Consider the following 16,479-nt stretch of genomic DNA (forward strand, 5'->3'; position numbering starts at 1 on the left):
CTGAGTGCTCTGTACAGTACATCAATCAGTAAAAGAATCCTCATGTGTCTGTTATACAAGGATAGAACACTAAATATCTACATATTACAGATGATGTGTGTAATACATATCACTACAGCCAGTGTTGACAGGCTTTAAAACTCTTCTTAGTTAATGGGGCATCTGCCAAATATTTAGAATGGGTCACAGGTGGGATGCACAGTTTGATTAGGTCAAATGTCTCAGAGTCATAGCTGGGTTGAGGACGGTCTACCAGCCAAAAATATCTGGCCAACCATGCTCTTGTTGAGCTGACCACAAATGAAGGGCCAGCATGCATTATGCATGGAAAATATGAGCTAGGTACAGATCTGTCAAAACAATAAAATGCTTTCCTTGTTTCTGCACTAACTGTCCATTTTATAAGCTTCAATGAGGGTACAGTGCACTTTGTAGTTCTGTATTTACAGACTGTAGTCCATGTGTTGCTCTGCATACTTTGTTGAGCGTTCTTTGATTGGTGGATTACTCCAAGCACTGCAAAGACAATAATGTAGTGGTAGCAAATTGGTGTGTGTTGTGCAGGTACGTGTGGATCAGAGACAGCAGTGTCTCTGAAGTTTTTAAACCCCACAGTGTCACCACCCAAATAACACATGCTCTGTGGTGACCCTGTGGAGGTTCTAACCATTAAAGAACAGCAGGAGAGTATGCAGAGCAAATAGATTCTATATAAACCATCTTTTCTCTTTTCAGAGTCAGGCAGAAGCCCACTACAAGGGCAACCGCCATGCCAGGAGAGTCAAAGGAATTGAGACGTCCAAGAGTCGTCCACAGGAAAGCGACAAGCCTCCCCCTGGACCCACCTCCTCACCCTCGCCCCCAGGGGCACTACCAACCTCCAATGACACAGACTCCAGCAAACCAGGTCAGGACTTTACACAGTAAAAGCCTATGAGTCAAACTCCAAACTAAACAGGACATGCACTACAATACTGAGCAAAACTCACAGGGACCTATGAATATTAGTTATTCATTATTGTTATTTTAAATACCTTGTTATGACAATAATTTGGTACTTGTTAAAAAATGATATATTGCCACTGTCTTTATCTCCAAAATAGCAGCTTTACATGAGTAAGAAAACATGTTCTTAACTTTCAGTGGAAGTCAATTTGATTCCAGAATTTCTATTGGTCAATTCATCATGAAATTTTCAAACAGCGTGAAGGTGTTTTTCAATAAACTCACAATGAATTTTACAATGAATACAATGAATACGAAAAATACAAGGGTTCGATTCCCGCTCCGGGCGACTGTCTGTGAGGAGTTGGTGTGTTCTCTCTGTGTCCGCGTGGGTTTCCTCCGGGTGCTCCGATTTCCTCCCACAGTCCAAAAACACACGTTGGTAGGTGGATTGGCGACTCAAAAGTGTCCGTAGGTGTGAGTGTGTGTGTGAATGTGTGTGTGTGTGATGCCCTGTGAAGGACTGGCGCCCCCTCCAGGGTGTATTCCCGCCTTGCGCCCAATGATTCCAGGTAGGCTCTGGACCCACCGCGACCCTGAACTGGATAAGGGTTACAGATAATGAATGAATGAATTTCTGAGATGCCTAAATGCACAGTACTGTATATGAACTGTATATGTCTGTAGATTTCTGCTCGTCCAACATTTCTTCTGAAATTAATGGTAATAATAAATACTTTGTAACTTTTGCTGTAGTAACCACTTCTACTCTTCTGGTATCTTTAGACTTGATGCTGGAACATTTCTGTGGGGATTTGATGGTGTTCAGTCATAAGAATATTAGAGAAGTCAGGTACCGATGCTAATTGACTAGTTCGGGATCACAAACAGAGAGGTTTTGAATGATGTACAGTCCAGACAATGTTGTTCCCTTGCTCCAAAGCAGAGTGTTACTGGTTATAAGCCCCTCTAGTCCACACTTGGCATCAGGATTGGTGACCTTAGGCAAATGTGCTGCAGCTCCAGAGGGTCACATTGCGTTCCATGTTTTTCTGTTTCATGTTTTAATTCGTATTTGATTAAATATGTAGCAGTAGTTTAATTGTAGGGTTGAGTGCATGTTCAGTTTGTCGCCTGTGTTTGTTTATTTAATGGTTCAAATATTCAAACTGGAGCAGAATTACTCAACAACCCACGAGGAACTCTTGTCATACAGTGATATACCCTGTGGTCAGTTCTAAATGCGCCGCAGCTTCATTCCCTGTATTGGGGTTAAAGGGCAGGAACAGCCCTGTACTAGAGACCAGGACAAACACAGAATCTTCTTGTCAACCGAGTCCACCAAATAGCGCAGCCAGGTGGACAGAGCAGTGTGATCTTCGTGGTATCGTGATTCTTGGAGGGGGTCTGAGCGAAGGCCTCGAATATCAGCCCTGGTTTAGTGGCTGATCTCATGTATGACTTTGTACAGTGCCACTGGAGCATGGCACTTGTTTTGCATCTTTGTTAAGCGGCACCAGCTGAAGTTCTTATGGCACCATGGGTGGTGTAAAGGGGTATTAGAAAGCCATTTGTCTCTGAATTGAAATAAACTGTGGAATTGCCTGGTGCTGGCTGGGAGCGATGGGTGAATACTGAGAGGGAGAGACAGGGATGGTGTGAGTAAGGGAGCAGGTTTGTGGAACACAATGTGAAGGAGCAGGGAGTTCACTGGTGTGGGGGATGAGCTGGAAAGGAAAGCGTGTGTAATAGCAGCACGGAAACATCACAGCTGATCTTTGTCTAAGGAAAAGTGATTAAACGTTGGCAGATCATTTCAGCTGGCAGGTTGCAAGGAGAGGATAAAAACCTTGACTTAAGGTGCCTTGGATAGTTAGGCAGGTTTCTGCTAGACCTTTAATCAAGCTTGAAATTTTGGTCTGAACCGGAATATAGCTAAAAAAAAATTCTGTTTGAACATGGCATGACACAGTGTACCATTATTTTCCGTCTGAGCTCAACTTGAACTTCACCAACTTAAAAATGGAATACAACTCCACTTTCAATGACTTTTATGGACCTTGGGTTGAATAAAGTGGGGAGAAAGATTAAAGTAACTCTAGGTAGAATTTTTACCTCAAAAATACAGCCTCAAAATCATTGCGATTCTTCACTGTCCTGTAATAAGGAGAATACAGCCTTTGTCACTGCTACTCTGAACACTGCAGAAACTGCACTTTGTAATTTTTGGAGGAGGTTAAGAACCACCCCCTTCCCCTCCACATTGATTTCAGTTCAGTGCTGTAAAAATGAATTACACTAGGGGGAGCCCCATGAGCAAAATACCCAAATCGTACAAGTTAAAATAAGGTATTTTTGCTCCTGGGCTCCCCCTAGAGTTGCAGAGCATAATCCACATTTACGTTGTCCTGAAATCAAGAGGGAATTAGTGGGGTTTCTTACCATCCTTCAAAGTGTACGTAATGCGGTTTCTGCAGTGCTGAGCCAGGAGTAGCAATGACAGAGACTCTATTCTCCCTATTACACATCAGTGGAGCATCGCAATGACTTTGAAGCTGTTATCGTAAGGTTAACATACTACCTAATGTTCCTTTAAAGGTAAAAAAATTAGAAAACAGGAACAGAACTAAAGCCAAACCTGAAAATGACTTAATATTCAAACCCAGTGGAATAGGATGTAAATGGTAAAAAGTCCTGTCAGGTTCTGACATTCTTCACCACCTCTTTTCATCCTTCATGCCTCCTCCCTCTTCTTTCCATTCACTAATCATCACCAACTCAGTGCTGGATCAAACCATTAGGAAAGTGTGAAGCACCCATAGCTGCTTGACATTTTCCAAAGGTTGTGAGTAAGAGCTGGATTGCCCTTTTCGCACTCACCCTGGTTGTCACTACAAATGGACGCTTTAACAGAATCCCAAGGTGAAAGACATCGATTAGGTCGATATGAGAGGTCCATACAGGGGCACGTTTCCTATATTTCTTGCATACAGTCAGCACAGATGAGTGGTAAGAGAAAACATATCATGTTCTTTATTACAGTATCCATTTTCAATGTTATTCTTCCTGCCCACATCCTGCTGGTGGCCTGTCCTCTGTAGAAGACCCCAGAGATGTCAAGGTTCAACAGATAGCAATGTGCCTCGCTCAGGGACTGGCCTGCACTTAGAAAGCGGTCATCTATTCATGAAGACTGAGTAGAATTCTAGCAGGAAGGAGCCAAAACAAGCCAGCCCATGATCTAAATGTGAAACCAGATACATGTGAAAGAATGCCTTTTTCCGTCCAAACCTCGGTCCTCCCCCATATAACACACACACATACACACACACACACCACACACAATTCACCGAATTCCAGTGCTTCGAGCGTTAGCTCATATCTCACAGCGGATTCTTTGTTTTGATGGCTTTCCCTAATACCAGTTGCACAGCACAACTTCCACGGAGCAGGCAGCCCCAAGGGGGCCAACAGCTGCAGTCCCATCTGGCCGCTGGAAGCCCCATGTCTAGGGTAGAACAGAATGGGGAATATGTGTGTGGTGTGTCACAACAGTTAAAGGGCATTAAGGAGTTTTTTGTTGCTGAGGTTTCTCTTCATCATCTAACACCCACACCCTCTAAGAAACGAAGATGCCAATGGGGAATTAAAATTGGAAGCATATCTTAGACCTTGCCTTCCAGAATATAGATTTCAATGGAGAGTTGCACGTCCTGGTAGGCCACCAAAACCATGACTGTCAGATTAACACTGATTTCATTTTGAGACACAGGAGAAGATTAAGCTCCGTTCTGGAAGTCTATGTGGAAATATTCTGAAAGGATTTGAGGCCATCCTCTCTTATGTGGGGTGTGAAAGGAGGTGTAGCTGTGAAGAAGCCAATACTGGGAAAATGAAGTAGACAATAAAGAAGATCATTGAACTAAAAATGAATTGCAAATGGGAATGAATACATTGTGAGACCAAGGATATTCACCTCTAAGACTGAAAAAAAATTGTCTAGGGATTCAGATATGTGTTTTTCACATTTGCTACCTGCAAATGTGTGTGTGTGTGTGTGTGTGTGTTTGTGTATACCAGGAATATATCACATTATAGGGACCAAAACCTGTTTAAACACTCACACTGTGGGTCAGTGGTTGGGGTTAAGGTTTTAAGGTTAGTGTCAAGCTACAGATCAATTAATGGCAAGTCTCCACAAAAACAATAGAAGCCTATGTAATATCCCCACAGTTCACGGATACAAGATTGTGTGTGTATGTGTGTGCAGTTGGGGTGGGAGGTCGAATTGGAAGGAGAATTCCCACGCTTCATGAGAACCGCGCCATGTGAAGCTGACCTGGACCCGAAACTGTTATTATTTATTGAAGATTTGCTTTCATGCATCACTGGAGCCAGCCTCTTCCAGCAGAAGGAAAGACAATACCCAGACCAAAGAGTCACCTTCTTAACTGGGGGAGGTGTAGAGTTTCAGCTGCTGCCAGCACACCCAATCGAATTAATCTATCTGCACACAGAGAGAGACCTGTTTCCTGGACACCGTTTAAGCTCAGGGCTCTGGGGAGAGGGGTCTGGTCAGTCCTGAGGGACTTTGACGAGGGGAACTGGACGGATCTTCAGTCTCCCTGTTTACTCCTTTTTGGTTTCACTCCTTTATGATCCCTCCCTTCCTAATGAAGGGTTCCGCTAAAACCAGTGTGCCTTAAAAACATCCCGTGGCCCGGGCTTCTCGTTTCCAAATGCTAGTTTGGGTCGACACATCTGGCCTGCAGCTACAGCAGAAGCTTGTTAGTGCACTGAGGCTGAATATAGAAACGGAAATACTGCAGGACATTTGTACCTTCACGTATCTTAGTACAATGTTTCTGTTGCTAGAAACTTCCCAACTTTTGTAATGAAATCATTGTTCAGCATGTTGCAACAGAGGCGGCACGGTGGTGCAGCAGGTAGTGTCGCAGTCACACAGCTCCAGGGGCCTGGAGGTGGTGGGTTTGATTCCCGTCCGGGTGACTGTCTGTGAGAAGTGTGGTGTGTTCTCCCTGTGTCTGCGTGGGTTTCTTCCGGGTGACTGTCTGTGAGAAGTGTGGTGTGTTCTCCCTGTGTCTGCGTGGGTTTCTTCCGGGTGACTGTCTGTGAGGAGTGTGGTGTGTTCTCCCCATGTCCGTGTGGGTTTCCTCCAGGTTACTGCCTGTGAGGAGTGTGGTGTGTTCTCCCTGTGTTCGTGTGGGTTTCCTCCAGGTGACTGCCTGTGAGGAGTGTGGTGTGTTCTCCCTGTGTTCGTGTGGGTTTCCTCCAGGTGACTGCCTGTGAGGAGTGTGGTGTGTTCTCCCTGTGTTCGTGTGGGTTTCCACCAGGTGACTGTCTGTGAGGAGTTGGTGTGTTCTCCCTGTGTCTGCGTGGGTTTCCTCCGGGTGACTGTCTGTGAGGAGTGTGGTGTGTTCTCCCTGTGTTCGTGTGGGTTTCCACCAGGTGACTGTCTGTGAGGAGTTGGTGTGTTCTCCCTGTGTCTGCGTGGGTTTCCTCCGGGTGACTGTCTGTGAGAAGTGTGGTGTGATCTCCCTGTGTCTGCGTGGGTTTCTTCCGGGTGACTGTCTGTGAGGAGTGTGGTGTGTTCTCCCCATGTCCGTGTGGGTTTCCTCCGGGTGACTGCCTGTGAGGAGTGTGGTGTGCTCTCCCTGTGTTTGTGTGGGTTTCCTCCAGGTGACTGCCTGTGAGGAGTGTGGTGTGTTCTCCCTGTGTTCGTGTGCGTTTCCTCCAGGTGACTGTCTGTGAGGAGTTGGTGTGTTCTCCCTGTGTCTGCTTGGGTTTCCTCCGGGTGCTCCGGTTTCCTCCCACAGTCCAAAAACACACGTTGGTAGGTGGATTGGTGACTCAAAAGTGTCCGTAGGTGTGAATGTGTGTGTGTGTGTGTGTGTGTCTATGTTGCCCTGTGAAGGACTGGCGCCCCCTCCAGGGTGTATTCCCGCCTTGCGCCCAATGATTCCTGGTAGGCTCTGGACCCACCGCGACCCTGAATTGGATAAGCGGTTACAGATAATGAATGAATGAATGAATGAATGTTGCAACAGACCGAAATTCACTTTGTTAAACCGTGCTGTGTACCTAGATTGACAGAACACGACTCGACGTAATTTTGTTCTGTTCGTATTGGTCCATTCACAGGGTTCATAGCTGTTTTCAGATGGTGTAAGAAATGACTGGCTGATTACATTTTGTAGTGGGATTAGTACAACATTGAGAAACAGAAAATGAAGCCTAGTTTAAAGACTCAACTTTTTGGTTGTGAAACATAACCCTTAAAACCAAGGCTCCTAAAAATGATAGTGGCACAAAAACCTTTTTTTTTGTCAAATATACGATGTATGCCGTTTGCCTGGAAATGGTGTAAACGAAAGCGAGTCTGGTTCATTCACAGTATACGATGCAGCTGCCATTTTCAGTCGGTGTTAAAGGAGCAGAGTTGCAAAGTTTTCTCCTGACAGTGATGATAAGCTTTTAGCATTGCTTTCCTAAGCTTCTCTAAATCTCCTCCACTGCTTCCGTCACCAGACGCATCCTAAGCCTTAGTGGCAGGATCTCCTCAACACCCCAAGTCTATAAAGACGACGGGGACGGGGATAGTTTAGTGTGGTAGACAGTTCTGCTGGGTGGAAGATGTATGTTTAGACTTGTGTATGAGAGAGAGAGAGAGAGAGAGAGAGAGAGAGAGAGGGAGAGAGAGAGAGGGAGAGAGAGAGAGAGAGAGAGAGAGCGTACTCCTCTCCATAATTAATCAGTCGCAGTGCTCATGTATTGGGCCTCGTGTTTCAGTGCATGTTAATGATTAACGAGGGGTGGAGTGGCAGGCAGCTTTTGGTCCTCTCTCCGATCTGACCCTTCTAACACACCTGTCAGTTACACACACACACACACACACACACACACACACACACACATATAATGTTACATTATTATAATCTAAGCACAGAGAAGCTGTTAGCTCTCACTTTTCCACACTTATTATCCTCTGTCATGTGACCACCTACAAACCACTTCTTTGATGTTATTCCATATTTTCCCGCACAATATGCCTCACACCTGCACATCAATCATTTCATTAGATAAAAGTGGCATGGGCAGCCGTGACCTAATGGTCTGAGGACGGGGCTCAGTACCGGAAGGTTGCCAGTTTGATCTCCAAGACCGCTGGGAACATCCATGGCTGAAGTGCCCTTGAGCAAGGCCTAACCTCCAAATTCTCCCCGTGCTGCGAATGGCTGCCCGCTCTGGGTGTGTGTGTGTTCAGAAACGGCCAAAAATCTACCATCTAGTTTGTGTTTTTCGCTAATACGTCTGTGGAATTAGTTTTCTCTATCGTAGTAGAATTTTCTTAACCCTTTTATGGTATCCGGGTCAAATTTTTACAAGAAGAAAAGGGGTACAAGTAGTTTTTAAATGGCCTCATTTTCTGAGATAAACTCATATGGTGTTCAGGTCGGTTTGACCCTCATACACAGGGACACACAGAAACATGCCCACACATACATACACAGACATGCACACACTCTCTCTATCTCTCTCTGTGTAGTCTGACCCTTTCTCAGCTTCTACCTGCTGCTGTAAAGTAACTGCGTGTAGTACGTTGCAGAAAAATGAAATGTACAACATTTACTTCCTCACCCTTGTTGACCACCCAGAGCCTATTGCTGGTGTTGCAAGGCTAATATACTAATAATCTACCACTAATAAGTGCTAATAGAAGAGTGGGGAAGGTGAGGGAGTGAGTGAGGAAAGGCATGAATATGGGAGTGACAGTGTGAGGGAGGGAGGGAGTAATGAGGTGAGAGGAGGGTGGGGAAGTGAGGGAGTGATTAATGGAGTAAAGGAAAGAGAAAGTGAGAGAGTAATGTGGTGAGGGATGGAGGGAGGTAGGGTATAAGGGAGTGAGGGAGGGCGTTACTAATGGAGTGAGGGAGGGATGGAGTGGTGGAATGAGGGAGGGAGTGATGAAATGAAAGAGTGAGTGTGAGGAACTAAGTCACAAACCGTTTCCATTCCTCAGTCGTCAGGCAGTGTGTATCTAATATAACATTCTGGTAACTTTAAGAGTCATTAAAGATGCTTGTCTTCAGAGTACACATTGTTGATGTAATATGTTTTATTCATGAGTTAATTAGGTGAGTATTTGAATAAAGTAAACACAGTGTCACTGTAGACTGTAGCAATGTGTGGGTTTATACTTGGACAAGTGTGTGTGTGTGTGTGTGTGTGTGTGGGGGGGGGGGGGTTCTGTTTAATTGCCTTATTTATGTACTCTGCATAGTTAAACCACAGCTATTCTGCTAGAACGAAATGCCGTACCCGCTTTTGGTTCTTTGTGCCTGGTTAAAACATTTCACCATTAGAAAATAACATTTAGTGTTGTTTTCCCCTCTGAACTTGCTCTTTAAATATTTATGATGTGCCTGTGTTTGGGCAGCGCTTGTGTTTTTCATAGCTTATGCAAGGCTTGTCTCATTCTGGTGAAGTTTGCAGGACAAAGTGGAGCACTGACTTTAGGGCACCTGGCCCCCACTCTCAGAATAAACAGGTACTAAATAGCTACCGGGAGGGTAACTCTCATCACAGGGGTGTTCGCCTCAAGAGTATGTCCTGAGACCCTTTATTTATAAAACGAAATTGCACCATATTACAGTGCAGTTGCATATTTTTACTTGTGGATTTCACCCACGCTGTTTGGTCTCCAGATGTTTTATGTTTCCATTTAAAAGGATTATGTTGTGTAAATGTACAGATTTTCCTTTCCTTCTGGAAAAGAGAATGTGATGTAGTTTTAGGGACTTCAGTGGATCCTTTAAAGGCAACCATTGTAATTAAAAGCAATTTTTATAAACTTCAGAGGATGTTTCTTCACCGTTTGCTAGCTGTCTAGTTTGTTTGTGTACTGGAAACAGGTCTAATGTGTTTAGGAAGCCCCAATGTCGCTAAAAAGAATCTGACTCTGTCCAGTGTGCTAGGCCGTCTCTTACAGACAACTTAACCTTCAGTGCACATACAAACCAACATCATTTCTCGCCTCAAACACACCATTCCACCTTAAAAGACGCAGAGCTTCTGAATGTATACAACAAGAGAGAACTGTGTATCCCCACAACTGTAAACATTCCCTTTCAGGGTCTTCAATATTGGTGCCCAGCCTCAGGTCACTGAAGTTTATGAGATATTTGATGTTTTCTCTCTGTATCTGTGTGGGTGTCCTCCAGGTCCCCCAAATTCCTATGACAATCCATATGTAGATTGTCTGTGTAAACTGTTGCCCAGATCTGAGTGTGTAAATGTTGGGGGGTGTGTGTGATGCCCTGCACTGGATGTGTTTACTGTCCATGATGTGTTACTGCCTTGCTCTCGGGGATTCCAGGTTGGCTCTGAGCCACTGTAACCCTAATCAGAGTGAAGTGGAAAGATATGAATGAATGTAAATAAGTTGTTGATCTACTTTTGTATTCATATCATATTTTTTTTTTTACTTAATCAGGATCAGATCCTATTTCATCCTCAAAAAGACAATAAAATATTATGTAAAGAAATGTGAAATGATTATATATATATACCATAACTTTACTTCCGAGAAGCATGTGTATTGTACAAGCTAGCGATGGAGATGATGGTGTCATATGGCAGCATTTCAGCAAAAAGAGGATCCTGAGATCCCCCATTACACTCACCCCACCCCCACTCACTCTTATAGAGTTCACCCTAAACCACATGTATACTGCTGACTCGGCAGGATCTCTCCACCCACTCTCACTAATGTAGGGCCTCGCTCCAGTGGAGAATCCAGGTTGTGCTCAGAGAGTGTGTTAGGGTTATAAACAGCGCTGGGGCATGATTTTGAGGGAGCTGTTCAGAGCTCATTAAAGCACTAAGCCAAGGGGACTTGTCAGACATGATACAGAATGGAGAGGCTTGTTGCTTTTATAAAGTAGAGACAAACAATTTGCATTGCTTCATGATGAATTTAAAAACTTATATAGCCTACCATCTATGGAAGAACTACCGAGGACCAGTTGAAGTGCTAGCTGAGTGTTTCATTGGCTGGTAGGTGGTGGTAAAAGTGGAGAAAATTAAAATATAGTGGGTTTGTATTATTTTTGCCCACACACTTGTGCTCAAAAATTCAGGCTGCTTTTCAAACCTTTAGATTTGGACGTTTAGATTAAGGATTATGGGAAGTCATATGATATGGCAGTGTTTTCAGGGACATGACCTCACCACATACAGTTCTCAAACTGTTTTTAAAATCTCTTTAAAAATCCTGCTTTAATACAGAGAGATAAAAGCGAGGTTGGAAACCGGAATTGTCCATTTCAGAGATATCCGTTCATGTGATTATTCAGTTTTACAATAGCTCACAACACTCTCTCTCTCTCTCTCTCTCTCTGTGTGTGTGTGTGTAGAGATAGTCATTACCCCTCCCTCTGTGAGTAATGGGTCACAAGGGTCGTTTGCTCAAACATCCTGTATCTACCCGCAGAGGCATGAAAGCCGGTCAGCCTGGAAGACACAGGCCCACATCTGCTCCACACACTCAAAAAAAGGAGAGAGAGAGAGAGAGAGAGAGAGAGAGAGAGAGAGAGAAAGAGAGAGAGAGACATGGAATGAGAGAAGCTGGTGTTAGGGCTTCGTTCAACATGAAAGAGACAAAGCTGAGCTTCCACCTGTCACACTGAACCTGAAATCACAAATACAGGGGAGACTACAGGAGATTTCCGCACTCAACCAAAGTGGTTCAGCTTCATAAAATGTTATGTATGGCACAGCTTACTTCTCCTCAGGGAATAAAAGTCCAAAACATGAGTATGAGTTTATATAAAAGCTCATGGTCTAAGTGGCTGTAAATGTTAAAGGCATATGTAATCTTCCAAAGGAAATTGAGCATTTAAAGTCAATGTTTATGTTCCTCGTCCGTACTGTGCTCCTTTTCCCTTCAAAACCATAATCTGGGATTGGATTTTCCCACCAGTGCCTTTGGTTGGGAAGATATCTCTCTGTTTTTACTGGAAGTGACAGGCGGAACTGTGTAATACTCCCCCACCCATATTTTGGGGGGTCTTTGCAGCACTCCACCCAAAATCTTGGCGAATGCCAAAGGCGTTACTCATAGGAGTGATTGCCTTATTGGAAACAGGCATGTCTCCTGTATCCTCTGGTCCTGTGTGAAAGTCAGGAATTTCACTTTGTAGGAAAAAAAACAGATTAAAACATTGATTCATCAATGGGAACACAGACATGTGTTTTGCTGCAGGAGGTAATGCTTATACATTCAGGCACATACACTGAACAATCACTGGATTAGGAACACCTACCTTGTTTTTAAACACTGTGTCCACTCACTGACTCACAGACACTCCTACCTCGTTGGTCCACCTTGTGCGAGAGTAGCTCATCTGTTGCTGCACAGTTTGTGTTGATCATCCTCTAGTCTTTCAGCCCTGGACACAGGAGACTGCCGGTAGGATGCTCTCAGCTGGATATTTTTGTTTGGTGGACTATTCTCAGCCCAGCAGTGACACTGAGGGCTTTAAAAACAGCAGTACTGCTGTGTTTGATCCACCACCACCACCACAACATTAATGTCACTGCAGCGCTGAGAATGATCCACACCCAAATAACACCTGCTCTGTGGGGGTCTTGACCATTAAAGAGCAGGGTGAAATGGGCATGAGACGTTGTGCACAGAAACAAAAGTATGGTCAGTAGAGCTGACAAAATGGACAATGAGTGTAGATACAAGATAGATGTTCCTAATGCAGTGATCATTCAGTGTATAATATACATGTAAGTACTATACATATATATTTCACAGATATCTTAGGAGATTAAATAGAATTCTTCAGTCCGGAGTTTCAGAAGACAACTTAATGACTTGGGTCTGAAAGAATGTGTAGCTGTAAAACATCAGTTACTATATTTTTTCCAAGTTTTTTTGAAATTAGACAAAATACCTTGCATTTATGGGAAGGAGGTTGTGGGTTCGATTCCCGCTCCGGGTGACTGTCTGTGAGGAGTGTGGTGTGTTCTCCCTGTGTCCGCGTGGGTTTCCTCCGGGTGCTCCGGTTTCCTTCCACAGTCCAAAAACACACGTTGGTAGGTGGATTGGAGACTCAAAAGTGTCTGTATGTGTGAATGTCTGTGTTGACCTGTGAAGGACTGGTGTATTCCCACAGGGAATTATACAGGGTATTATACAGGGTGTATTCCCACCTTGCGCCCAATGATTCCAGGTAGGCTCTGGACCCACCGCGACCCTGAATTGGATAAGCGCTTACAGATAATGAATGGATGATATCTGGTGTTTTACTAATCTGTGTGTGTGTGTGTGTGTGTGTGTGTGTGTGTGTGTGTGTGTGTGTGTTCTGTTTTACTTTCTCACCCAAAAATTACTGAGGAGTAAAAAAAAACCATCCGTCTGTTTCCCATTTCTTTCCTCCAGCAGTGAAGGCTAAAGCCACATCCCTCGGCCCAGTCCTCAACTTTTTGACCGGTGTCAGAAAAGTGCAGACTCTCCCTTTCATTTTTGGTGCAGAAATGAAAAAGAACTTGCAATTTGAAGCACCAAATGTGAGGTTCCAGAAATAGCTTCTTAAACTAAATGTTAAGCATTGTACTTCACGGCTTGGCATTTCTGAACACTAGTTTTGTCTACGCTGCAGAAACTCTGGTGTGTGCTACTTGGCAGGTGCTCAGGGCTCAGTCTGTGGCTCAAGGAAGGAAAGGCAATACGACTTAGACTTGAATCAATTATATTCAAGTCCTGTGGGGTTTTTTTATTGTCAGAAATGCAAAATAACAAACGTGTAATTAAACTCATATGAACAGTTCGAATACCTCTGCTTCAATTACAGACAAAGTGACAGCACGTCTTCTGCGTGGAACAAACTCAAATGTGGCATTTTTACAAGTACACATTGTCTGTGTATGTGAGATAAACATATTGGCAAAAAAATAGAATGCGAACAATAAAATGGGTCATAAATTGTGTACAGACCAGATTTTATTTATTATTTTTCTCAATAATTCATCAAATACACAGTAACTGTCCATGATCACGTCCATGGAGGAAAATCCACAGTACGCACCATTTGAAATAACTGACATTTTGTTGTTGTTGTTGTTGTTGTTGTTGTTTTTGTAGATGAGCCGCAGCCCGGACCTCAGCTGAACCGGTCTGTGGTGGTCCAGGGTCCTGTGCCGGCATCGGTATCACCCACCCCTGACTCCCCCTCCCCCGGACCCTCAGCTGGAGCCCTCATCCCCAGCCCTGCTGCCCCTCTACCCCCACCTGCTAGCACCTCCTCCCCAGGCTGTGGCTCCACTACCACAGAACAGAGCAGCTCTGCAGCCCCCTCAGCGGCTGTGGCCCCTTCTGGGACCCCTGAAACTGAAGAGGACAAAGCCAAGAAGCTGCTCTACTGCTCGCTGTGCAAAGTGGCCGTCAACTCCCTCTCGCAGCTGGAGGCTCACAACAAAGGTAAGCTTCCTGGCACAAAGATACAGTAAACGTGGTTCCTGAAGGGTCTGCCAAATCCCACTGTTCTAAAATGCACCACACGTTCACATGGTTCTTGAATGCTCTGATTCCGTTGGTGTTTTCTGGTTAAGACTTTACAGAAGAAATACAGCCCTCCTGCCTCTCAGCTCCTGCACCAGCACAGTAACACAAAGTCTGATGGGTAATTTTAACGTCCCGCAGGGTATCTGAGGGTTTTGTGCTGGTGATTCAAGATGCACAAGTCATTTTGAGTTGGTCTCCAAGTAAACAAATGCAACACAGGTGTCTGCTTACTCAGACCGGGGACTTTCCTTCACAGCCGCCCAAAAACCGAACAGACAGAAGCAAGGTGTGCTGCTGTAAGATAGTGCTTTTTTTTCTCCTCTGTGCTTTGCCAGGATTGTTACTACTCATCTGCCCAGAGCCTGCATACCTGCACCCAGCTGCCTCGCTAAACACATAATTATTTAAAGAATTCACCTGCTAAAAAATGCATGATTTCGCTTGTGCTCTGAGGTGCAGAAATATGCTGTGTCTCGCTCAAGGCACCACACTTGACTGAGCTGGAAGAGAAGACTGGCAATTATGGGCAGCGCAGAACGCCTGTTTAAAAGTCCAAAATCAGAAGGTTGCTGTGTCTGTGCACAAAAGCTTTCACTCACTTTTCTGTGATTTACACACGACTTGACTCTGTTACAATGCCCCGGAGACATGAAAAACCATTAGACTGTCTCAGTGTAGAGATGCCGTATTTTATTACAGAGCTCAGATCATTTATTTTTCTTTGAAGTGGTTTATGTGGTTTTCCCTTTAGTACTGTACGTACTTGGCGTTCCCTTTAGTACAGTATATTCCGCAGGACTGTTTGAGTATATCTGGATTCCTGGGTATTACAGGCGTGGTCTGATTAGACACTGAGTCTTGCCACAAGAGCATTTATAAATGCTGTCCCCCGCCCTGTAAAAAACGGCTCTCAGAGGCTACTTTTGGGTCGTGTATCTTATGGTGGGAGACTGCTGGACATGCCTCTACGACACACTCCAAGACGTTTTTGCCCAGTCGACAGACTTTATCGTATAGTGATGACACCGTATATATATCTTCTTTAGTGATGACAACTGTGGAGTTGGAGTATGGAGTGAGTATGTAGTGAGCGCTTCAGTCCTGCCTTTGCTGGCTCACTTCCCTAACTGCTGGTGTGATGATGTTGGAAGCCATCACAGACATAGGCCTGTGACAATAATTTAATTAGCGTCTTATCTTAAAATATTTATTCAATCATTTCTGCTGACCTCAATAACGCCCGTTGTGTTTACTTGCGGGTTTGTTCACATTAGAATGAACGACACCAGTTTGTTCTGTCCTCCAGTTTCCTCTGGTCGCTCTGTTCTGTTCTGGGGCTGTTATGTGAATTTGTTTGAAAATTTGTTTGTGATTTTATTTTATCTATGTTTTATTTTTTTTTTACGATTTTTTTTTTTTTTTTAACTCCAAAGTCTGATCATTCTTAATAACTACATTTCTGCAAAAAGTTCATAGCTCTTTAAAGAGGTGTAATAATCTTTATATCAGTGGAATACTACTGTCTTATAATATTGTTTATCACAATTATTTCTGGGACAGTGTATCGAGCACAAATAATGGCTATTGTGCAAAAATGCCCTAGGAATACATGATAATGTTCAAAATAGACACAAATAAAACAGCAGCAGTAACACAAAATATGACTATATATTATTACAAAGATAATACTTGTAAATTAGACGTATATGACAACAATAAGGGCGGCATGGTGGTGCAGCAGGTAGTGTCGCAGTCACAAAGCTCCAGGGGCCTGGAGGTTGTGGGTTCGATTGCTGCTCCTGGTGACTGTCTGTGAGGAGTGTGGTGTGTTCTCCCTGTGTCTCCGTGGGTTTCCTCCGGGTGACTGTCTGTGAGGAGTGTGGTGTGTTCTCCACGGGTCTGCGTGGGTTTCCTCTGGGTGACTGTCTGTGAGGAGTGTG

At 44.2% G+C, this 16,479-nt stretch overlaps 1 protein-coding gene across 2 annotated transcripts in view; it reads left to right on the forward strand.

The window, feature by feature from the left end:
- Window positions 1-16,479, forward strand: part of znf385a (zinc finger protein 385A) — a 102,487-nt gene that overhangs the window by 76,651 nt on the left and 9,357 nt on the right. For both annotated transcript variants that reach the window (XM_066671372.1, XM_066671373.1), the window contains 2 exons: window positions 736-907; window positions 14,120-14,455. In XM_066671372.1, coding sequence (XP_066527469.1) covers window positions 736-907; window positions 14,120-14,455 — 508 coding nt within the window. The remainder of the gene's footprint in view (window positions 1-735; window positions 908-14,119; window positions 14,456-16,479) is intronic.

The sequence above is a fragment of the Hoplias malabaricus genome, chromosome 5, assembly GCF_029633855.1.
Source record: "Hoplias malabaricus isolate fHopMal1 chromosome 5, fHopMal1.hap1, whole genome shotgun sequence".
NCBI lineage: Eukaryota > Metazoa > Chordata > Actinopteri > Characiformes > Erythrinidae > Hoplias > Hoplias malabaricus.